The sequence below is a fragment of the Ambystoma mexicanum genome, chromosome 6q, assembly GCF_040938575.1.
Source record: "Ambystoma mexicanum isolate Mex_15411 chromosome 6q, UKY_AmexF1_1, whole genome shotgun sequence".
NCBI lineage: Eukaryota > Metazoa > Chordata > Amphibia > Caudata > Ambystomatidae > Ambystoma > Ambystoma mexicanum.
Window position 1 is genome coordinate 294,822,320 of NC_090937.1, and position 24,973 is coordinate 294,847,292.

The 24,973-nt window shown below is 46.5% G+C and overlaps 1 protein-coding gene across 1 annotated transcript in view; it reads right to left on the reverse strand.

Annotated features, from left to right (window-relative positions):
• Window positions 1–24,973, reverse strand: part of SMC2 (structural maintenance of chromosomes 2) — a 938,385-nt gene that overhangs the window by 889,297 nt on the left and 24,115 nt on the right. Inside the window, exon 2 of the mRNA XM_069630781.1 lies at window positions 18,591–18,796. Coding sequence (XP_069486882.1) covers window positions 18,591–18,758 — 168 coding nt within the window. The 5' untranslated portion in view covers window positions 18,759–18,796. The remainder of the gene's footprint in view (window positions 1–18,590; window positions 18,797–24,973) is intronic.

Below are 24,973 nucleotides of genomic sequence, written 5' to 3' on the forward strand. Positions count from 1 at the left end.
TTCTGAAAACTCTTATCCAGAGTGTTGCCGTCTGTCCTATTGCTCAACTTGCTTACCTCTCGCTGTCTTGTCTGCCTACTCCAGTGACCTTCTCTAGCGTCTTCCCCTCTCCCTTCCACCCCCCTCCTCTCCTGCCTACTCTATGGTGCTCTCTGTCTCTCCTATCTTTTCAAACTGCTTCTCTATGGACTATCCTGCTCTCCTAACTAAATCTGGGAGGAAGAAGTTTAAAAAGGACATCCTGGTCTCCAACCCAGGCCTTCCTATCGCTGACACCTATACCAGCGCCTCCTCCAAGGAAACTCACCGACATCCTTTGTCGTGCCTTCACCAGACCTATGGACCCTTCATATGGTCTCTGTGCTCTCCCCCTTCTCCCATTAATTGTGGCACACGGTGGGACACCCTCCTGGCATCCTTCCATTCCTCCAAGGTCATCATTACTCTAATGGGACTGTCCTTGTCCAATGCCCTCAGGCCAACCTTCACCTCTTTGACAGACGCTTCCCGCGCCACATCAACTTCCTTTCTTCTCCTGCTGTCCCCTCTCCCCTTTCCTTGACTACCTTGCCTTCCCCTTCCCTCTCTGCCCCCTCTCGGGGTCATTCTACACTTCTGCAGGGCGTACATCTGATCTGTCCCCCTCCCCGGAAGTGCTTCACGGATAGAAACCTTCTCCACATTGCCACTCTAAACTCTTGCACTGCTGTCAAACACTCCTCTGATATCTGCCGCCTTCTGGAAGGACTTGACCTTGATGTCCTCGGTCTCACCAAGGCATGGTTCATGGCCAGCTCTGTCACGAGCTTTGATACGCTCCTGACGGCTACAAGATCCTCTCCGCACCCAGGGCCAACCGCTCCGGTGGGGTGTAGCCCTGATCTTCCCCGAGTGGATTCCTGCCTCTGTCACTCCTACACAGGCCTACTCCCCTTTAGAATGCCTCGTCTGCAGGCTCTCCCCTAGCAATTCACTCACTGTGGCTACTATCCATCGACCACCTGGTCAGATCTCATCCTTCCTCTCCGAGTGGGCTGACCTCTCTGCCTCACTCCTGACCTCCACTACTCAACAACTCCTTCTTGGAGACTTCAACATCCACCTGGATGCCTCCTGTCCTCCCTCTGGACTCTTCGTGACCTGTGTGACTCTCTCCCTGTAACGCTCACCTGACTCCCACACAGGCGCTGGTCTAGTCTGGGTTGCTGTGGCCTCTTCGAGCGTGATGCGCAGAACTCGGAACACCGACTGAAAAGGACCCTCAAATCTTGCTTGTCTGGCCCGTAGGAATATCCTTCTTATGGTTTGAAAGGATGAACTCTCCATCCTGCTTCTAGTGCAGGGGCGCGTGTTAGTCCAGTTACTTCACTGGTTTTCAGAATGGCGCTGGCAAAATCCACTTGACTTTTCCGAGCGGAACGCCGTAAGTATGAAGATTACAAAAGTTCAAGTGTTGAGCCTCCTTTTCTGTTGCCTTCCTAACCTGTGATGTCCTTTATTTCAGGTGCAGAATGAAGGCGATGCGTTGAGGGATTGAATTGCCGATGGTAAACTCAGGTGAGTTAGCGATGGAGGCGATCCCTCTTAATGTCTTTATATTCCTCCAGTAATGTCTTTTGTCCTTTCCCCATAGGTGCCAGGGTGCGGTCCCTGCCAACGAAGCGGCGCTGACCCGAAATGAGGAATGGTCCACCAACAGAAGATCGGTAAGTGTTATGGCGGAAAATTAGGCTTTCCTCATATGTTCCTTCTGCTCACCTTTTGTCTCTTCTTCTCTCTCCTAGGCGCAGAGATGTGGCGACCGGTGCAGAGAGTCGCAGTGGAGCCAGAAGAACTCCCGAGGACAGGTGAGTGAAGCGCGGCGCTGCAGCGAGCAACGCGGTGCTTTAAATGAATGTCTTTTCTCAGGAACAGGAACGCTGGCGTGAAGGTTCCGGATGCAGGTAAGAAGTTTGATAAAATTCTTGGTTTTCACCTTTCTCTTCTCTTCTTTCCTTACAGGTGTTCCAGGATCGAGGCGGGCGTGGCTGGAGACCAGATGCAGGAGCAGACACGGTGAGCGTTCAGCTGCTTGGATGCAGAACAACGCGAAGCGTGAGCTACTGTCTGGGCGTGGCTTAAATAGCCCCCAAAGTAGTTCCAGGTAAGTATCCTTCCCTGGCCACGCCAGAGTGGCAAAATAGTCACAATGAAAAAATAGTCCCTTTCAGGTCTCAGGGAGGCCTGAATCTTGCAGCATGGTCTGCATCAGGTAAGTGCACAAAACACCTTCCTTTATGAGCCTGGCGCATATGGCGCCAGGACTGATGTCCAACATGAGCCTGGCGCCAACCAAGGCCCCTCCCCCCCCCCCCCAAGGCCCCTCCCAAGGTCGTTCCCTCTGGAGGTTTCGGTTTGTTTGGGAAATTCCGATGGAACCTTTCTACCAGCCGAGGTGCATGTACGTGGTCGCTGGGTTCCCAAGACCTTTCCTGAGGCCCGTACCCTTTCCAATCAATTATATAGAAAAGTTTTGATATCTTAGAATCCAAAATGTTCTTTACCATTCAGGCTCCCCATCTATCTGGATTGGTTCTGGTGGCTTTATTAATCTGGTTCCTGGTTGCACTGGTTTCAAAAGTGACACATGAAAAACGGGGCGAATCCGCATGTTAGCTGGTAGATCGAGCTTGACTGCCACTGGGTTAATTATAGCTTTGATCGAGTAAGGGCCCAAATAACTTGGATTAAGCGTTTGGGGTCCCTTGAGCAATAAGTGTTTGGTAGCCAACCATACTTGATCCCCTATTTGGTATGGAGGCGCCTCACTCCGATGCAGATCTGCATTCTTTTTGTATTTCCCTTTCGCTTGTTGCAAATGTGCAGTTGCATCCTTGAAGGCTTGAGTTATCGTGGAATGCAAATGGTCCACTGCGGGCATTTCAAGGCTCAGAGGTGAGTCCAGGTCTGAAGTACGTGGGTGATGTCCATATAGGGTATAAAAGGGGCTTTGTCCAGTTCCAGAGTGTACCGAGTTATTGTATGCATATTCGGCCACCCATAAAATATCCTTCCAATTACCCTCCGATTGGTGCAACATACATCGTAGGTATTGTTCAAGGGTCTGGTTCGTTCTCTCCGTCTGACCATCGGTCTGTGGGTGGTGGCTGGTTGAGAGTCCTACGTCGATTTGTGCCAGTTGACAACACTTTCTCCAAAAATGAGAAATAAACTGGCTTCCCCGGTCGGAGACTAGTATGGACGGGAATCCATGCAAACGGATGATATTTTCGAGGAATTCCTTGGCTAGGACAGAAGCTGAAGGTAATCCTTTCAACGGAATAAAATGGGCCATCTTGGAAAATAAATCCACCACAACCAGAATAGTATTGTATCCATTACAAGGGGGCAGGTCCGTGATAAAATCTAGTGACAAGGTGTGCCAAGGTGCTGGTGGAATGTCTAAAGGCTGAAGAAGACCGGCGGGTTTTGTCTTTTGGCCTTTGTTTTGGGCGCTAACTCCACAGGACATCACAAAAGATTTAATATCCTTTTGCCAGGAAGGCCACCAGAATTGTCGTTTAATTTTTTCCTCAGTTTTGGCAATGCCAGGATGTCCTTCCATCAGGGTATCATGACGACGGGAAATAACCAGTTCTTGCAACTCCGTTTCTGGCAGAAATAAGCGTCCTTGGAAGTAAGGTAGGCCATCGTTGACCGAAAAGTAGACCCCCTTTGGATCCAATCCTGCAAGGCTGTAGAGTCCAGGAGTTGTTTTACCCGTGCTCAAATGTCTTCAAGGGTTTGTAAAGAGGTTATTCCCAAAATTCTTTGTTCGGGAATTATCGGCACAGGTTCTGAGTTTGTGTCTATTTCTCCCATTCCTATTCGAGATAGCGCGTCCACTTTGCCATTCTTACAACCGGGGCGGTAAGTGATTACAAAATCGAACTCAGCAAAGAACAAAGCCCATCGGAGCTGATGTGACGATGGAGCCTTGGCAGTTTTTAAATATTGTAAGTTTCGGTGATCAGTGATCACGGTGATGGTATGCCTGGCGCCAAGAAGATAATGCTGCCAAGCCTTAAAGGCGGTCTTAATGGCTAATAATTCCTTGTCGGTGATTGCATAATTTACCTCAGGCGGCGAGAACTTTCTGGACCAAAATGCTACGGGGTGCAGTTGGTTGGTTTCAGGGTCTCTCTGAGACAGGACAGCTCCCATGGCTAAGCTGGACGCGTCGGTTTCGACTATATATGGGAGATTGGGACGCGGGTGCTTCAAAATAGGTGCGGACGTGAATTTAGCTTTCAATTCCTGAAAGGCCTGTTCGGCTTCCTCAGTCCATTCGAAGCGTTTATTTTTTCGCAAGAGTGCAGTGATGGGTTGTACCACACGTGAAAATTCCGGGATAAATCTGCTAAAATTTAGCAAAACCAAGCATGCTTTGGACACCTTTCACCGAACTGGGTGATGGCCATTTGAGGATGGCATCCACTTTTCGTGAGTCCATGCGGACCCCTTTAGGTGACACCGACAAGGAAACAAATGTCTTGGAATGTAAACATCACAAGATCGTCAAACTGGTCACCATTAGTGTATCCATTTCTCCCACAATTGACACCCAAAAGTTACAAAATAGGGCACACTGGAGTCATCTTTGAATTAAGGTATAGTTCTCCCCTCTTCCTTTCCACCTGCCCACCCAATGAAATCAAACTGAACTCCAAACTCAACAGTTCCACAGAGAATGATGGTATGAGTTTCAATAACTTCCTCCAGAAAATTAATTCAACTCAACGTAACCACCTTAGATCCTTCATCCTCCACGCCTCGAGGCCGTATAAAATAGCCAGACAGAAGCACTGCTTGCAGAGGCCTAATATGCCCGCAATTGAATACCCTGACGTTTGATTGGCAAATCTGCTGAGAAGGTTGATCAGCAGAGCAGCTTTCATCTTTTTGCTGGCAATAATATCAGGGGAATTTAGTCTCTGCTCAATTGTCTACACGCCACATTCCCCAGGTTGGGACAGGGCTTCACTCTGTTTACCTTTTTCCTGGAGATCAGCAGTGTCTTAGTCTTTTTTGACGTTAACTACAAGGTCATTCTCCTTCGCGTATTCAGCCAAATCGTCCAGCATTTATCTACATTCAGTGGGAGTGTGATCAAGAATTACAAGATCGTCGGCATAGAACATGAAGGCGACTCTTGTCCGTCCCATCCTGGAGAGGAGAGGATTGTGGGGGGTTGAATTGCTCAACATCTCAGGAGGGTCAGAGATGTATAAATTAAACAGAAAGGGAGCCAGCACACAACCTTGCTTGATTCTCCCTACTGAGCTGCACAAAGGTGGTCACCCCTCCATTATCTAGACGAACTCTGGCATCCGTTTCTTCTCCGAGTTTCTGGATTATAGACAAAAGTCGAAACGGGCACCCCAAGGTCTTCATTTTATTCCAAAGCCTGCTTCGTTTTACAAGGCCAAAAGCTGACCTAGAGTCGACAAATGTTATGCATAGCACTGGAGCTCCCTTACGCGAGGACTCAAGAATCAAGCAGTCCAACATCTGCATGTTGTGCGTAGTTGAAGAGCCGGGCCGAAACCTGTCTGATCATAAAGGATGTTTTTAGTCTGTTGGGGGAAGAGAGATCTATCCCACCCCAGCCCCCCTTGGACCATACCTACATCAGGTAAATGATGTGTTAGCTAAGGGGGTGGGGGAAGACATCTCCACCCCACCTGCACTCATTTTCACCTTCAATCTGTGATAAAAGTGCATAAACGCCATGTTAAAGCCTGTACTCCATTGTGTCTCTCCAAACGCCATCTTTTTCTAGGCCCTCTGCCAAAATGGTCACTCTCCCTCTCCCAGTGCCACGCACAACCAGCCCCCACCACCTCCACCCTCTGCCAGCTCAGCGGGACTCCAGTTCTCACGGAAACACAGCTATTCATTGTTGCCATCAGCAAGTATCTAGTACTGACAAGATGCGCTCATCCTAGAACAGGAGACCAAGGCCCGCTCTGGCCCCAGCTCCCCATTGATCTCTGCAGACCGACTCATGCCCTATCAGCCCCGCCATACCAAGCCACGGTCCACTGAACCCATGCCCCCTGTTCCCTTTGAACGCATCTGGTCACCAGTCCCTCCCCCTTGGCCACCTTAAATTCACCCACCATATACCTAATCCACAGTGGCCATATATCTGGTAAACACAAACATCTATACCCAATATGTTTGAAAAAACATATCAGAGATCGACCCTTCCGATAAGGCACCTGGAGGAACAACCCCTAACTGAGTGCCTGCATAAAAGACATGGGTTGGAATGCACCCATTTCATACCAATGGCCTCTTTTCATGCGATAGTTTATACCAGTCATTTTATGGATGCCATGGTTTGCTAGTTAGACAGTTTTACATAATCTCTGAGGAACTTCGCCTGACCTTCACCCTGCAAGGATGAGCCTTAGCTGACCCACACGCCACCCAATCGACTGGGAAGCAGCGGCCAATTGGAGCCCGTCATCCCATATAGAGCAGGCTGTGCCACACAGCCCCTCCAATCCGCACTGTGATTTCTTACTATATATAATGACGCCATTCATGACGAATTTGTTACTTATAATGTGCTGCCCGTGTAATTTTTGGCAGCGCACTCTCGGGCAGCAGAGTTCTTTGCTTGCATTTATTTTACTTCTATACATTTTGGTTCCCTTGCAATTACTCCTTGTTTCAATCCCTAGTGGGGTGTGTCCATTATTATGTCTTGAGACATGTGCATGATAATGTGCCAGCCTTCAACTCGCTACCCAGGCATGAATCTCCTTCAAGAACAAACCAGAGAACAGTTTACCAGTCAAGTCCAACAAGGACAGCAGTCTAATTTTCTAGCAAGTTCATGTCCCCCTCTCATCGACAGGGACAAGTGCAGACTGCTATCATGGAATGCTCACAACAGACCCCATCAAAAAGGGCCTCAAAGAAGACGAGCCAACCTGATGGGTCCTTTTTGGAGGACATTAGCAAGCCAATTAGGTCCTGGTGCCCTTGAGGACTTTGGGTTTTTAATAGCTACCAGTAAGGTCTAAACGGATGCGTCTAGCGGCCAGCGGTCACAAAATGGTTTCCTAGCGGCATTTCCGGCAACGAAGGGCCAGCCAGAACCGACAGTCGCCACGTCAGTCGCAAGAGAGCTGATCCAGTGCTCCATCTCATCCACGTTGGAGGCTATGCTTGCCAGCAGGCCATCCAGAGATAATTTACCACCGACGTGGCCAGGTCTATGCTAAAACACTGAATACCATTGGCGGAATGGCTTGCGCTAAAATCCTTAATTTTTGAGCCAAAAGATTTCAGTGGTAATCGCATGGGAAAGTGGTCACTGAGGGTGTTAGACGAAACCTCAGAGTTTGGACACATTCTAAAATGGCATTGCTGCCAAATGGGTAGTCCAAAGCTGCCCAATTTAGACCACTTCTCCAAGTCCCCTTACCCGGTATGTCACCTCCGGCTCGTCCATTCAAGAGTACCAATTCCCATTCCTTGAGAAAGTTGACCAATAGACGTTCACAGCAATTATATTTCTGCTGCAAAAGCATAGACTCAGGGCGAATATTCTCAAAGGAAGGGCAATTGTCTTTATTAAAACAGTGTGCATTAAGGTCACCTCCTACCAAAAACTGCTTGGGGAAGCTGCACCCACCCAATCAACACATACTTCATCAATATAAGCAAAGATGTCATCAGTACAGTTCACCCCTGGGGTGGGGGGTCATACACATCAAAAGCATGTTTCTACTTTCATCCTCAGTACCCAACTTAATTTGACAGCCATAACAATGTCCTCGTAGGTGGCTGTAGTTACCAACTTGTAACCCATGGTTTGCCCAACCCCCCATCACAAGGCCTCTCATATGGTCTCCCCATGTTGCCTTTTTTTACCAACACCTGGTGTATCACAAATCCTTCAATATAAACCTTATCAGTCATACATGTCTCCTAGCACATAATGTCATGGTCCAGCAATAACGACAAAGAACCTTCTTCAGCGAATAGATGACAATATCCTCTAGTATTCCAGCTAAGTAACTTTAGGCCTCATTTAGAGGCAAAACCCTGTTGAGGGAGGAAACTCTTTAAACATTCCCATACTTAAAAAATTGCAGCCGATGTAGGAATTTGCACAGAACCAACACCCATTACCTCAGGCATCCTATTCCGTTCTTTTGTGCACAACAATTGGATGGAGGTGCATCAGGGAGCTGGGTATCAAGTTCGTAGCCTAGGGATCCAAAAGTCAGTTTATGTGAATGTATCAAAGCAGCTGTATTTGCCAAACAGCAGTGAAGTCTTGTGTGTTGCCCTCCTTCGACGTTTAACGGTTAATAAAATCAAAATCAGTAGTGTTAAGTATCCTTAAGGTAGGTTGGTTGGTTTATAAAGCGCACCACACCCTGGGGTATCTGGGCACATTTGCAAGATAGCTTGAAATAGTGATCAGTCATAGTGAAAGGCAAGTAGATACATACATCCTGGTGAAAGGGAAACCGGCGACTACAGTATAGATTACAAGCATACATACAAGCTCCCTGCCTCTCATCTTGCCCCCCCATCACTCTGCTATCCACACTCTGGCTTCTCTCTCCTCATGATTGCATTTCCTCTTTGCTTTCTTCTCTCGGCTGGCTTCCCTTTCATTCCCAACTTAAATTTAACTTCCCGTCTAGTTTTTAAATCCCTTCATGATCTCGCCCCCTTACCTTTCCTCTCTCCTCTCGTTCTATGCCCTCTTGCGCCCCCTCCGCTCTGCTGACCTCTTCCTACTCACTGTTCCACCACCTCCTTGTGCTTCTTCCCGCTTCCGATCCTTTATACTCCTTGCCCCTCTACACTGGAACTCTCTACCTCTCCCTATCCCTATCCGCTCCATCTCCTCTTACCCCTCCTTCCGTTCCTCCTTAAAATCTCATCTTCTTCATTCCCCCCTCCTGATAGCCCTCAGTACTTCCCTCGTACTCTTTCTCTGCTCCGTTTCTTTCTTTAGTCCTCTGCAAATTGTTCTACTTACTGTTCTTGATTATTTGTCTCATGTTTGGCAATATGGTTCTGATGTATTCTTGTTGTTGCCAAGTAAAGAGCTTTGGCGTAAAGCGCTATATAAAAAAATAAATACAAATAAGCACATGATAGTTTACAGTAACTGGGATGGGAGCTCGCAAGAGAAATACAGCAAGTGCAGATAAGTGGAGCAAAAAAAGTTACTGTGTTCAGGTGAGACATTTATAGGAGATGGAGACTAGTTTAAAGTAGATTCTGTCCTGAATTGAGAGCCATTTATAGTTCCTTCTGGTTTCGGAAAAGTGGTCTCTCCTTGGAATATTCAAGGCTGTTGGCAAATAGCTTCAGCACTGCATATCGATTTAGGTGTTTCGATTCACGAGTTGGTATTACTGATGCGATGGTCAAGATTAGGGGAACCAAAGCAGGTGACTCTTGCTGTGGAGCCAGGTTATGGCCTTGTGCTGCCTTACCAGATAGATTAACTGCAAGTACCCCGTTGCATAGATCTAGCTCCTCAGGGCTGGTATGCTCATTGACAACAGTAATCAGGGATCAGTAGTTTGATGCGGATAGCACATTGACACCAGCTGCCAAGACTATCGCACCTCTTTAATTAGCCAACTGGTTAATGTGCCAACACTTTTCTGTCTTGATTTGTGTGTGCTCACTACAGTTGCAGAATTCCAAGGAGTACCAGCTGCATCGCCTCAGATATTTGTAATATGGAAACAGGGTTTTCCATTGCTTGTGCTGCTTGCTTTGCTCTGCGTCATTCTTTATGGGTTTTATAGGTGAGGGGAGAAGCTTCAACATTGTGACCCACCAAGGATGCTTCAGGCTCACTTTCATTGGAATTACTGTTAACTCCTGGGTTGGTAACCGATGGCCCCAGGAAGTGCCATAGCAAGAGCCTGTTGAGCTTGGAGAGTCTGCACCCACGGCAACTCCTGCATTCTACTCGGCTTATTTACATGCGCTTTCTCCTCAGAGGCTATGGTGTGTTTAGCTTACTTCATTTCACTAGGAACTATTGAATAGTTGGCTTGGACTTTGCTTGGACATATACATAAAAAATAAAATGTGTGCTATTTTACTTTTTTTCATTAGACTTGCAGTGACTCCGCCCCCTACGACCTCACACCATTTAAGGCACGGGCACGCGCCCCCTGGAAGTGCCATAGCAAGTGCCTGTTTGGCTCTGACTAGCACACTCTAGTCTAATTCACCAGTCTCATTTAACGTTGCGGCTTTCCATATACCTCATGTCAGTTTTGATGACCGTTATCTTGTTTACATTGCATGCCAAATTCATTAGGACATCGATCCACTGAACATCGCTGGGCCGCACTACATCTGCTGTAAGAGCAAGGGTAACTTATGCTTGCCATTACATTTGTGACTAACTGGCAATGATTGCCGTGATACGCTAAGACCTAGCGAACGTCTTTACAGCGTCTTTTAACCCTCTTCTCGCCTCTTACCCTGCTAATTGCTATTTTCGATCTTAAGTATATTAAACTCACATGTTACCCTTGCGCACAGTGCATGGCCCTTGCTAATGATTGTACCATGCTTTGTTTGCAATTACGACGTATATTTATATATGTGACAACCCTGGTTTATGTATTTGCTTTATTCAGCGCTTGTAATAGTTAACTAGTGGGCGTGTTCCACTATGCGTTGTGATTACTTCTTCAAAAATTGAACATAAATTACCTTGTAGGTCGCATTACTACTTCTTTCCTCAGTGCAGCGAATATATTGAGTGGCATTTTCATCTGATCATGGTAAGAGGGTTACGTAGTGGTAAAAGCATTTGTGACCCTACTTTGGCAACCCACACAGTGATGCAAAACTCCACTTTGCCGCAGGTTGCACAGAACACCTTCCCCGATACGGCCTTGTCTCCAAACTTGACCTCTGATGTACTGTCCGTGCCAGCCTGAGGTGCAGTCTGGGCTTAACAAGGAGCAGTTGGACTTAATCTCTAGCAAAACAACCAAGCCTTCATCTGCAGTGACTCAACCTCGTTTGGAACAATTTCACAATCAAATTTTTGATATCTCACTACTGGCACCTGCCGTTAAGGCTGAGTGGGGCAAGCGTATTCGCCTCTCACTCGGCCACTCAACACCAGCTGCCTTATTACCCTCACACAATAAAGAGGTTTTCCTGCACAACTTCTTTCATGGTACTCATCAACAGTTAGAAACATTGGATTATATCAATGAAAGGGGGAGGCTTCGCCCTGCCAGTTCTCCCACCTTTCCAAATAAGAAATGACACAGACTGAGTGGTGCATACAAATATTTAGATGATTCACAAAACGGAATATAGATTGATATGCACCAATTGAGTGCAGAAGTAAACGTACGCACTTTGCACAACACCAGTCATCATTCCTCTGACAAACAAACTGGACAATTTCTCTTTTCCAGTTTTAAGGAGAATCTTAAATCTCCTTGACAAAGGTCATGATGTGACCCATCTGGAAATATGCGACATTAAGGTATCTGTGGCTGAGATTATCGGCAAACTAAACAAATTGGAGGGGTTTATGTACGCTCACAACTTTCTTCCACAAACCTCGACAGAACCCATTGACCACTCAATGCCCACTAAGCCGAATGTCCATGGGACAAACCATGCACACTCCTCAGCTGCAGTTACAGCCAAATAACCGATGGGTTCTGCTTAACAGCAACCTGGTGCTGCTCTACATGAGACACGAAGTGCTGAACAGTGGCACCCTGTTTCAGGTCCTCATGTATACGACTGCAAAGTTTCAAAAGGATTTTCACAGTAAAGTGTAAGGAATCAGTATTACGGAGGTACTCCCAGTACTTCGGTTTACTGTACTAATATGTCCAACATCCTCCATGTCTTATAGGGGTGATCAGATCCGGTTAAAGGAAATACATTGGGAGAAAGTGACATCCAAGGTGATTTTTCAGTGTGAGAAGGCGGCTGAGAGAGGGGAGTAGAAAGCCGAGGAACAAGTGATACTACCTAATTTAAAGGTTCAGAACCATGCGCATCTCGAGAGAATTGAGTGACCCCTTGCAGTGAATAGCACAGAGCTAATAGGGAGTTGTTATCAATCCCAGTTGTTGAGCGATTGCCACTGCCTGAAAGCTCTTCTTCAAATCAGTGTAGTTAAAAGATCAGTACCGCTCTATTCTAGTGGCATATTTATATTTGTATTTTGCACTGCTTCCAGTGTGAAGTATGACGTTAATATGCTCATGGTCCAATTTCTCAGTAGGCATCGCTTTTGTGTGTGGCGGCAAGGTAGTCTGAGCAGGACCCAACTGCTCGGTACTGGTGGAGCGTGAGCGAGTATTTGCCTTTTTATACAGCTTGTCCCTGCACAGATTATACGCTTTGGATCGACTTGCGGTCTTGCCAGGCATGATTTGAGGTGTTGAAACCGAGAAAGGGACTGGGAAGGGGTAAAAATGTGCATGAGAGAATAATCGCCAGCTATTGTTAACAGCGGTGTTACAAGTGTTGTGACAATGTGGAAGATTAAAAGTGGCTTTAGTACAAATGCGTTCTCATACCTTGGTAAAACAGACTATCAGCACGGCAGACCACTTTTCGAACCCATCATCACTTATTATACTTTTTACATTGCATACACCATGGAACCTAAGCACATGCCGATTTTCAGGTTTATAGCATGTCGGGAAGTATGCTGAACATTTCCAGACAGACACAAAAATCCACATCTATATATGTATAGATATAGAGAACACAGTTTAGGCGCAAGGTTTATGCGAATACTACTATACATCGGCAAGGACAAAGACCTGTGGAATAGTGCTGAGTGTTAGAAAAAGGCCCCATTTGTCACCTTACACGTAGAGAGAAGCAGTAGATTCACAGTTGTTAAAGGTCTTCTGGAAGATATTGAAATATAAATTGCAGCCCTTAACAAGTACTCCTTGTGAGTTGCTAATGTTGCCCTTGAAAGGCCACTTGCTTATTATTCTGATTCCATTACAGAAGAAAGGGGTCAGGGTGCTTTAAGTGTGTCCCCATGCCAATTTTGAATGCTGCCAAGGTAGCATACCAAACTATGGGTTATGGCTTGGACATAAGACGGGGTTAAATCCTTTTATCCCTCAATGTTGTTCGGGGGGTCTGGGGGGGTGGGGAGAACTGGGTAAGTTTGGCTGTGATCGGAAAACCCCAAGGAGGTGCCAGTTTCTCTCTGCATTAGTTCATCTTTACAATGATTTTTTCCACTTTGACAGCTAGAAAAAGCACACAAAAATAAACATCAAGATTTAAGAAGGAAGACTTCGAATCAAACAAAGTGCAGGAGTGCGTGCATTGCATGCACAGTTCAGAGCTTGTTTTCAAAATATATTTATAATAATCAATTTGGCACTTATATAGCGCTACGAACCCTCAGGTATCTGAGTGCTGCTTATTATTACCCACAGTGTGTGGTGCTCATTTATCGACCTCGGAAGGACGAAAGGCCGAGTTTGGCCCCGCCGGGATTCGAACCTGCGTTAGCAGGCTCTGCACGGATGTCAAAGCGAGCGCTCTCGCTGTGCCATTTGACCGATTTAATTGTGCCAAAGTCTCAATAAAGCAAAAGAGTAAAAAACAGTATAGAGGAATGTAGCAAAAGGAGCACACATTCTAGAACAAATTCTAGAAAGTAACATTCCGACTGTGCATTATCCAGATACTCATCAAAGTTGCTTCCAATAATTGTTTTTAAGTGTGAGTAGTGCTATCTGCATGGATATTTTTCCCCCATTTCTGCAGAGTCGGAAATTCCATAGTTAGAAGGGAAATCTGCGGGAACGGTGCCAACATTTTGAAAACTGCAAGCGATTTTGATTTATAAAAAAAAAAAAACCTGTTAGAATTTTCAGTCGATCAAAAGAAATCTGCATTTTCTGCAGAAATATCTGCCCTGCAGATTTAGACTGTGTCTCTGGTTGCAAGTGGAACAGATGTGTGCATGGAGCATGAAAGCGAGGTGGTCATAAAGCATGGCCTTCAAGAGAATCAGGTGGCATCAACGTATCTCAGCACAGCAAACTTCTAGGTGACCCCAAGTTTAGCACCTATTGTAAATAAGTGAGATGAAGTGATTTATCCAGGATCTCATACTTTAGAGAAGCCAATATGTAAGCATTTCAGCAGTTAAAGGAGATAACCTAGGGCCAATTGTTCTAGTTTGTATATAGCACCTTTTAGTGTTGATAATGAGATTTTATTTCTATCACGCTTGTACACAAGTGTTTCAGAGCGCGACAAGGCAAGGGTGGGGAGGGGAACAGGGGAAAACAAAACGATCTTACTAGGCCCAATGACACTGAACGCACATTGGGAGAGGGGGCGGGGAAAAGTGCATGGAAGGAGGTGGAGACGTGGAAAGTGCTGAGCAAAGGAGAAACAGATAAATAATAAAGGCAACAGTGGTTGTGCAGCCAGCAAGTGGCAGGTGCTGGGTTTAAGGCAGCAGAAAGGGTAGGTCTGATAAGTGCCGGAAGAAAAAAGGGGGGAGCTGTATGGGTACAGATACAGACCCCAGTGCAAGGGGTGGCCCGGAGGCAGTGCGGGAGGGTTGGAGGGTGAGCAGGTACCTGGGCCCGGAGGACAGAGGGTGGCCAGGTGCACAGTGCCAAGAGAGAACAGATCAGCAGGGGAGAGGGGGAGCGAAGGCAGAAGCAAAGGGGAAGATCTTGAGGTGCTTCCGGAACCAGCAATGGTTCTCGTCAAGTTTTAGAGTGGCAGGGAGGCTGTTCCAGAGTGAGGCCCCAGCCGAAGACAGATCTACCCTCACCTCGTTTCTTTGAAAAACGACTGACCCTGAGGGAGTGGGAGGTAGAGGAGCGAAGAGCTCGAGAGGGGAGGTATTTGCAGAGGGATAGTTGAAGGTATTTTGGCCCCAGAAAGCCTTGTGGATAATGCAGAGGGTTTTGAATGTAATCCTTGCATCCACTGGGAGCCAATGGAGAGATTTCAGAGCTGGAGATCTGAATCCCAGGGCTTGAGGCCAACGACAAGTCTTGCAGTCCTGTTCTGGACTAGTTGCAGAGAGTAGAGGCAGGTAGATTTAGAAAGAGGCTGTTACAATAGTCCAACTTAGAGAGAACCATAGCTTGGGAGACCATGAGCTTCTGCGGGTTCCTTTTTATGCAGTTTTTGTTTTGGCATGCAAGGGAACTAAAACACAAAATAGTGCTGGTGACTAGGGATGTAACGGTATAACGGTATACCGTTAAAGATACCGTGAACCACTTAATCGACCAATAATAACCGTCACATTGTTTATACCGGTATACCGTTTATACCGTTAAGTGTGCTTTTCAGTCTGATTTGGAAAGGCTGCAGAAAGCAAGTGCTGCGCAGTCTTGGTCTTGCACTGTTGGATGTGCCATCTGCCAAGTAGTTTTAGTTGGAGCAGTTTTTAATGCCATTCCATAAACCACACATGCCTGACACAATCAATAGGTTAGCAATAGGAAGAATAAATACAGTGCCAAGAAGGAAAAGGGTTTACTTTGGGGTGGCGGCTTTGGGGTTTATATATTTATAATGGATAATGTTTGCTAAACATATGACAATGGGGGATTTCCCTGGTTCTATCATTGAATTTACAGATAATAAGTCACACTGCAAAATTCACTCATCTCTGTGGGTATTCACTGTTGCCATACCAAAGGTGACATGTCCGTGTTTACTGAACACCTTTTGGCCCGCAAGTAAACTAAAGGCTGTCACATAAAGAGAGAGTGCGTGTGTGTGTTCATGCGCACACGCGTATACTACCATCAACCTCGATTGATCTGTGGCGTGCAGGTTATCAAGATGGCAACATGTTCATCTTCACCAGTAGCCAGTGGGGGAGCCAAAAGCCTAAATGACCACGTAAGAAAAGCTATTAAGTTCGCTTTGCCAGTCGCAGCAGGGCTCTCCCCTCCTCCTCTCGACACGTGTTTGTGTTTGGTGGAAGCAAGGGGTGACATTTCAGTGGAAAGTATGTTTGAAAAGCCCAATTCTGGTCCTGGGTGCCTGGTTTTGTTTGTGATGATAAATCTGACAGTTTATGATCTTTTAGAAAATATTTGTTAAGATTAGCTAACTCCACCTGCTATACTGCGATAACCATGATATACCGTCATTTGGCAAGAAGGTTATCGTACCGTCATAAAACTAATACCATGGCACCCCTACTGGTGACCCAGGATCACATGATGTTGGTGATGCGAGGAAGTCTTAGTTTGAATTGAATGTGTGTCCTCAGTTTCATGCAAAAACACATTTCTAAAATCTGAGTAAGAAAACTTAACTGGAGAGCAAAGATCAAACCATCAATGCATGAAAAATTCACCATTTGCAGCCAAAAGACTCCACCCTGCCCAAATATATGATCATCGCACCATGTAAGCATTTAAGAAGACTACCTGAAATTTTGCCTAAATATTTTTGAAACCAAAGAAATCTTAAGGCATAGACGAATGATTCAGCCCAGAAATACAAACTGTAGTTTCTGTTTAAGCGAAGAGGAAAATTTAAAACATCTAGTCCTTTCTTGCCACAATCTAAGGAACCAATGTGAGAAATTCCTAATGAAAGAGCTGGAAAAATGTCTGACTTATAATACGGAGGACTGGTGGAGGCAAATGCACAACAGCAAGTGTAAATCACTCTCGCTAGCATTAATAATGTTCTTAGATCAGCTTCAAAAGATGATGGAGTCGGTGCCTGCTGTCCAGAAATGAAAGAAATCTTTCCTTGCAGTAACTGAGAACTGATGCTGAGAGTTTGGCTTGTGTGGTATTCTTTCTTTCCCAATCGTAGTTTTTCTAAGCGTAGTTGTAAATTTAGTTTTAGTATTAATTTATATTGTGATAGTATTTTTTAAATTTCAAAAGTTTGTATAAACTGTGTGAAATAAAAAAATTTTAAAAAAAGAATAACTTAATACCATCACTCCAGCTCAAATGTGCCTTACTTAAAAATGAGAGACATGTTCTTAGTTTAACTCAAGCACCAGTTGCAACGTATCTCATCTTTCATTGTTGTTACGTTTTAGTACTGGATTATGATTTAAATCTGTACTCATCATAATTGGTGCTAGCCAAGCTAAGCCTGTGCATAATTTTTGAGCTCCGAGTTTGGGTGTGGCTAGTAACTTCCAACTTGAACTTTTGCACCCCAATATTGGTCAAATATAAAAATCAGCGGTTATTCTTATGTTCCCAAAAAGAGCTTCAATATTATGCAAAGCAGACTGAAACCTCATTGTTGCTACTGAAATTCTTGAGATAAAAAAAAAAAAAAATTACACTAGTAGCAAATCTGACTGTCCATCTAGAAATAAGCTTTTATGAGAAAATAATGTATATGATTATTCTAGGTTTTGATAATATGATTTAGACAAGTGAAACTTTCTTTCTTAAACGTGGCAAACATACTGGATGTGATCGTAAATAAGCATTGTAAAATTTAAAAACAGCCAGTTTACAAAAGTTGGTATAAATAAAATTCCTTTTTGCTTTTAATAGCTACTTTTGCAGGAACCCACAGCTCCCCGTCACTCCTTGCCCCATCAATGTCTTTTTCTCTTGTCGCGCAACTGTCAGCTCTAACAAACACGCACCTGATAACGTTACTCTCCCAGAGAGAGGGTTCAGGCACAAAGACAAACTGAGTAAAAACTAACAGAATGATTACCTAAAACAGCATGTTTGCCCCTCTGTGCCCAGCCTACTGGTATATAACACAAACAGTAAGTTGTAAGAAACCAAATACATACTAAGTCTACGTTCGCATCCACAGCTGGATGAGAAAAGGATTGGTATCTAAGATTACACCCAGCTAATCCTTGCAAATACGACCAACTCTGCTCCCCAACAATAATAACATTAGAATTCAAGACCAACAGCTACATCATCTTAAGGCAATCTAAATAAATACTTCATTGGCCACATCTAGAAAAATCTAATTGCTAACAAAACGGCACATAGAAATTAAATATTGGCTGCAGATGATGACTACAGTAAGGCCAGTTCCCTTCCTGTTGTAACAGACCCTAGTCAACATAGTGGTCTTACTTATAAATCTATTCAAGGCATGTATCACAGTACAAGACATTCTCAACTAAAGCTTCAACACAAGAATATTACCACAAAAACAGAAACCAGTTGAGACCGGGAAAAACAAATTATTCCATCATTTGCAAACTCTTGTTGGACCAATTGGCACAGCACAACACCATTTAACAGTCCGTTATGGTTTTTACAGTGTAAACAATATAATTTCCAACATATAGTCAACACAATTTGCACTGTATTCATGCTACTCCAGTACAAGTTTTGTGAACCTTGTTTGCTAACACCCTTCAAACTCCTAATTAAGATGCATTTATCAATCATTTGAAGTTGCCCTGGAGTAAACGATGCAATTGGGCACCCATGAAGGAAAAAGGATTTTAAAAAAGGGGGTGGGTGAGAGGGATGCGTTCCGCTGAGGACAATCCTTTCCCTTCCCAAACAAGACTTTGTTACCTGGGTCAGATTGGAGATTCCCAAAAGGAAACAAATGGAATCAAGGATGTTCGACTTTCCGCTCCCATTTAGGCCAGTGATGGCGTTGAAGAGTGGGTCAAAGCCATTGATCTCAGTCCTTTGTGCATAGGATTTGAAGCCGTCAATGATGATCGACTTGACGTGCATCTTTGAACTGGCTGTGCTAGGTTACAAATGATGCTCACCTGGGGAGACCAAAAGAAATGGAAAACATCCATATAGATGAGAAAACAATCAACATTTATAGGGGATACAATTAGGTACTAGACAACAGAATCCCAATTTGTAACATCATATTCTCACTGAGTCATTCATCCACTTGGTCTAGTAATTGGCTCATTATCTACAATCACTGAGCATCATGGTCTTTGGATAGTTTGTTTCAATCTTCAAACCATTAAAGCCGCATGGGGAAAGCCCACATGCCCTGTTCTAGTCTGTATGAAAAACGAACCCACTCACTTCTTAAAATAAAACCTACGCGCTAGTCTTCCTGACCATGCACAAATCTCTCATCTTGAGGTTTATTGGCTGAAAGATAAGGCTCCAGAACTTCCAAATACACATAACATTTCAACAGTCAGTTTAATAATAAAAAAAGAAGAATAGCCAAAAAGCTAGTGTAATGAAGTAGCACAGAAAATAGAATAACTGCAAAGTTAATAAAATAGCCAATACAGACCCTAAAGTGTCTCACTTACACAGCCATCTGACACTCATATCATGCATTCTTCAAAAGAATATTGACAGACCAGGGATACATACTCTCAAGTCTCCTGGGCCACTTGCGGCCCTTCAAACCATTTGCTTTGCCACCCAATTCCCACTTCTGCTACCAAGCCTGGACAAGCAGTGGTGCAACTGATGGGGGCTTGCTTCTGGAGTTCAGCATTTCTCAGTTCATTTTATTAAGTGTTCTCATTAGGATCAAGGAAGTGTTGCGAGTTGTCAAAAGTTGTCAGCTTTCCCAAGGGGAGACGGTAGGCACTAACCCCAGGAAGGCCCTAAAGTTAGAAATAACTGAAAGGCATTACATTTCCTAGCGGGGGGAAAAGGCAGGGAGGGGGGGGGGGGAGATAGGGGTGGGGCAGGGCAAGAGAGGGGTGGATGTGAAGCGGTTAGACCAGCTAACCAAACAAACAGTGAACACTGATCGAGGGAGAGAACTGCAACATTCTTTCACTGAGGTTTATAACCCTGCAGTTGATTATCAAGATTCCAACTACCAGAATGCCCAGGGCCACCTACAACTGGGTCCAGAGTGAATCTGTGATGAAGCATGGAACTCTCTGACCCAAAGTGTGGAAGTACAACACCTCTGAAGAAACCAATACCTTTTATTATCTGAAACCAAACCCCGGAGTGATGTGAAGGCCTGCACGCTCTTTTTTGCTTCCGTAAACCGGTGATCCAACAGAAGTCAGGTGATTCCAACAGAAGTCACAACCATGTTTTCCACGAGGGCAGAATCCAAGAAGGTGCCCAACACAAAAACACCTTTAAAGCTTCACAAGCTCAATGTACTCCACTGTTACCGTAGCCAATGTAAAGCCTCCGCTAAAGAAGATAATGGAGGTCAATACCAAGAAGAGAGGCAGACAGGCCATGATACTAATCAATCCGAGACTGGTTTACAGATACTCCCAAAACCAAGTGCATAGAACATGAAATGACAATAAGGAAGAGAATCCCGGTCGAGGCTTGACGAACAGCACAATACCCCCTGGATTCAAGGAGGGATTGCAGGTGCACTACCCACCTGTGAAGATGTGGAATGTTAGCAGTAACCCTTCTGCCCTACCTGCATAAGGGCAGTGGAGACCCTGAAGACTTGGAAATCTTTGGTTTCTACTTCTGGAACCCCAAAGCGGGGGCCTTGTCTAGAGGAACACTTGTCACTCTCCCAGATCCTAGAGGAATTTTTTTAGCCAAGCCCGAAGTCTTACCACTGTCAACCCCTGAGACAGAGAGAGACACCTTACCCATGGCAGGAGGGAGGTAGAACATTGGCTGCCTGACAGGAGCCTTCAGTTGTGAGGTGGAGGGGCTGGTTGTTAGGAAAGATTGTTTATGTGCAATTTTCCCTCCATTTACGAACCCCCCCAAACCTTTTGCTTTTGTTTGGCCATCCTAATCTGACTTTTTCCAGTCGAGACCAGCCTTCAGCTGAACTCCCCTGGGCTTTTGCTCACTTGTTATGGGCAAACGGGCATGTCCGTCAGACTGTCAGTACTGGGAAACTATGTTTCCCATAGTCTGACTATGTTGCCATTTCTTGGTAACTTTTTAACACTGCACATTGTACCATCCAGTACCGTGCGCTGGGGTCCTCTTGTTTTAAGGCCCGAGACACCCTCAAAGGATTTTTTGGTGATTGTACAAGTGTGCCTGGGACGAGCTGGTGGCAGCAGTTACTTTTTATAATGCGTTACTTCTTGTTAGCGAGTGAAACTGCGTTTACTGCATTTGGCTCAAGACTGTGGCCAGGTCTGAAAAAGCCCAAGCCACAAAGTCTTTGGTTCTGTCCCCTGGCCATTTTGGCCCTTGCCTTCAGCCAGGTCGAGCAAACTGGGTTTTCCTTATTTGGGCATGCAGCCTCCTTCGAAAATCAATCTCTTTCGCAGGCTTCTGCCTGTCACGTATGTGTGCCCAGGAAGAGGGCTGGAACGGTCTAGTTCCAATCCACGCTACTGGTGCCAGGATGGCTGGCGTGTCCATGTCTGAGATGCCTGCAAGAGAGCAATTTTGGCGTGAGGCTAATCTTGGATAAGAGAAAGGGCTCTGCAGCCATTCCAGTTAGACCACCTGTGTTCTCACCGAACTACAGAAGGAGCCAAGTCTCCTACACAAAAGAAACCGACTTGTGAAACCACCGGGGATGCTTTGGAATGTTTGGTCACCCTTTGCCCTCTGCTGTCCCGTTGGACCCCTGCTTTCTTCTTTGATCCACAAGGCCTGCCAAGGTGCTTCGCCCATTTGGAGTAGTGGGAACAACTACTCTCGCTGCCCCCTGCTTACCCAGCGAAAGAGCCCTTTCGGAAGAGTTCCTGGGCCATCCAGCAAACTGTCCAGCTCTACGTCAGGGTAACCCGCAGCTCTGCCGCCGTCTCAAGTGCAGACCCGAGACATGGTTTGCTTGTGGTCCTGTGCATTCTCCCGCCAAATTTTGCAGGCTTAGCTCCTCTGGGTCCCGAAAAAAGGAGAGTGCCTAATGCTGCCTGCATCTACGATTCTCGCGTCATTACCTGGTGGTAATAGTCGCTATAGTTCACCTGCTGTTCTGCTCTCCTGTGCGCTGAAGCGAGCTGCACCAGAATGTTCTCCATACCTCCTTCAGAAGATGAGAAAGGGCAACTTTCCCATCAAAGACAATCATTCTTCACCGCAGCCGCTGAGAGCCGGAGCGCGGCGAAATTGCAAAACTCAAACCTACTAGCGACCCAGACTAAAGGCAAAGTTTGGTCCGGACTGTGCCGAGGGTCAGCGAGTACTTGCATAAACTTACCGGTGGCGTCTTGGCACAGCCGATCGTTTTTACGCACGAGTATCCCTTAAAGCTATTCGAACTTGGCTAGGTTAGTCTGCGCTCCCTAGCTATTCTCACCACTTGAATATTGCTTTGCCACCAAGGGCAGGGCCAAATCGAATAGTAGGAACTTATTCTTCATTGCCTCAAGCCCCTTGCTACAGCACTGCAAAGAAGACACAATCTTTTGTCCATCTACGCAATTGTGCATTTTTACGCACAACTGTACTGTTGAGCACAAGGCACCCCTCTTCAGGGTTGGACTCGAAAGTTAGGGAACGAACTCTGAAGGATAACCTAATGCCATTTATGTGTTAACTTAACCCCCTCTTCACAGGTTGTGGTTATATCTCGTAGTTTTTGCATTAGGGAATGTGTTGTATATATACTGTATAGATTAAGGATTTGTGTGATCATTGTTTTACTCATTGCTAAAGTTACTTGTGTCCATTTGGTCCGGCTGACAAGGAACAAGTTACTTACCTGTAACTGTTGTTCTCCAGCATGGGTCTGGCATGGATTCACATGCTCATGAATATTCCCCGTCGTCAGGCTGGGAATCCTCGGTAAAGAAAAAACCAGTATCAGTTTCGTTTCTGATCTGTCTTTCGTAGTAGTAACCAATCACTGATCTCTGCGTCATACTGACCACAGCCAATGACTGCCCTCTACCTAAGCTCCGCCTCTGGCAGCCATCTTCAGATTTGATAGCACGTGAAGTGGCAGTATGACCAAGTGAAGAGCCGCAGAGGGGTAGGCGGGAGGGTTCGCATGTGAATCCAAGCCAGACCCATGCTGGAGAACAACAGTTACAGGTAAGTAACTTGTTCCTTCTCCAGCATGGGGTCTGGCATGGATTCACATGCTCATGAATAAAGAATACATAGCAGTACACACATGCACAACCACGGGAGGTGGCAAAGGCTCAACATTAAGCATTACATCAAACTCAACATTAAGCAAATCTTACCTCCTCACCAGGCTCACCTTAGGCGAACAGGTTGCGCAGCACTGCTTGGCCGACCCTGGACTCCTCCCTGGAATCCCGATCGACGCAGTAGAATTTCGTGAAGGTGTGCATCGACCTCCACGTAGCAGCCCTGCAGATGTCCAGCAAGGGCACACCAGATAGGAACGCCGTGGTAGCTGCGATCGCTCTGGTGGAATGGGCTCTCGGACGGCCAGGCAGCGGTCGGTTTGCCAACCGATGACAGTACATGATACAGCCGGAGAGCCATCTGGAAATGGAAGCCTTCAAGAGAGCCTTCCCCTGATTGACAGGTCCAAAGTTCACAAAGAGTTGTGACGTCTTCCGAAAACACTTCGTGCGGTCCACGTAGAACTTCAGCGCTCTAGCCACATCCAGCGAGTGCAAAGTCCTTTCAGCCGGCGACGAAGGCGACGGGAAGAAAACAGGCAACACCAAGGGTTCGTTGAGGTGGAAGTCCGACGGCACCTTGGGCATGAAGGAGGGGTGCGTCCTGAGCACTACCCTCGTGTCGTGAAAAGTCAAGTACGGGGCCTTGCAGGAAAGGGCCTGGATCTCTCCCACCCGTCGTGCGGAGGTGATGGCCACAAGAAACGCTGTTTTCCACGACAAGAACTTCAACGGAGCCGAGTGCAGAGGCTCGAATGGAGGTCCCATGAGCTTGGTCAGCACCACGTCGAGCACCCACGCCGGGGCCGGAGCCTTCACCGGCGGGAACGATCTGAACAGTCCCTTCATGAACTCTTTCACCAGACGATGAGACCACAAAGACGTCCGCCCCGTGGTTCTGTGTATCGGGAGATCGCAGCAAGATGAATCTTGATGGGCGCGTGCGCCAGTCCAGCTTTTGCCAGCGTCAGTAGGTACGGCAGTACTTGGGGAGCCGTAATCCGCAGAGGGTTAATCTTCTGTGCGTGGCACCAGACAGAGAACCTCTTCCATTTGTGTCCGTAGCATTTAAGAGTTGAGGACGCCCTGGCCTTTGCAAGAACCTCTCTGCAGTCGGCCGGTATGTCGTATCCTCCAAACTAACGCTGCAGGAGCCAGGCCTGCAAGTTCAGCGACTTCGGGTCGTGATGGAGGATAGCGCCTCCTTCCCTGGAGAGCAGATCCGCGTCCACTGGCAGCTTGATTGACGGGGACGCTGACAAGTCCAGAAGGTCCGGGAACCATATCTGCCTCGGCCACGCAGGTGCGACGAGGATCATCCTGCACCGTGACCTCTTGAGCTGGTTGATGAGCCGGATCAGCAATGGCAATGGAGGGAACGCGTATAGAAACAGGCCCTCCCAGGGGAACGAGAAAGCATCGCCCATGCTCCTCGGCTGGGGAAACCTGCTGGCGAACCTCCGGCACTTGGAGTTCGTCGCCGTCGCGAACAGATCGATCTGGGGTGTGCCCCACCGTCGGAAGAGGCGGTCCACTAGATCCTGTCGTAGTTCCCACTAGTGGCACGAGCGCAGCTCCCTGCTGAGTGAGTCGGCGATGGTGTTTTTTATCCCTGCCAGATGAAACGGCACCAGAAACATCCTTTGGGCGACGGCCCAATGCCACAGATCCTGCGCCTCCCTGGACAGGGCTGGGGACCTGGTTCCGCCCTGTTTCCTGATGTAGAACATGGTGGTGTTGTCGGTGAAGATCCTCATCACCTTGCTCTTGAGGGACGGAAGGAAGGACATGAGGGCCCAAAACACTGCACGGAGCTCCAGGACGTTGATATGGAGGGACTTCTCCGTCGGGAGCCAAAGGCCTCTCGCGTGCAGATTTTCGGTGTGCGCTCCCCACCCTTCCAGGGAGGCATCCGTGGTCACTGTCTCCTGGTGGCCGGGGGTCTGGAAGTCCATGCCG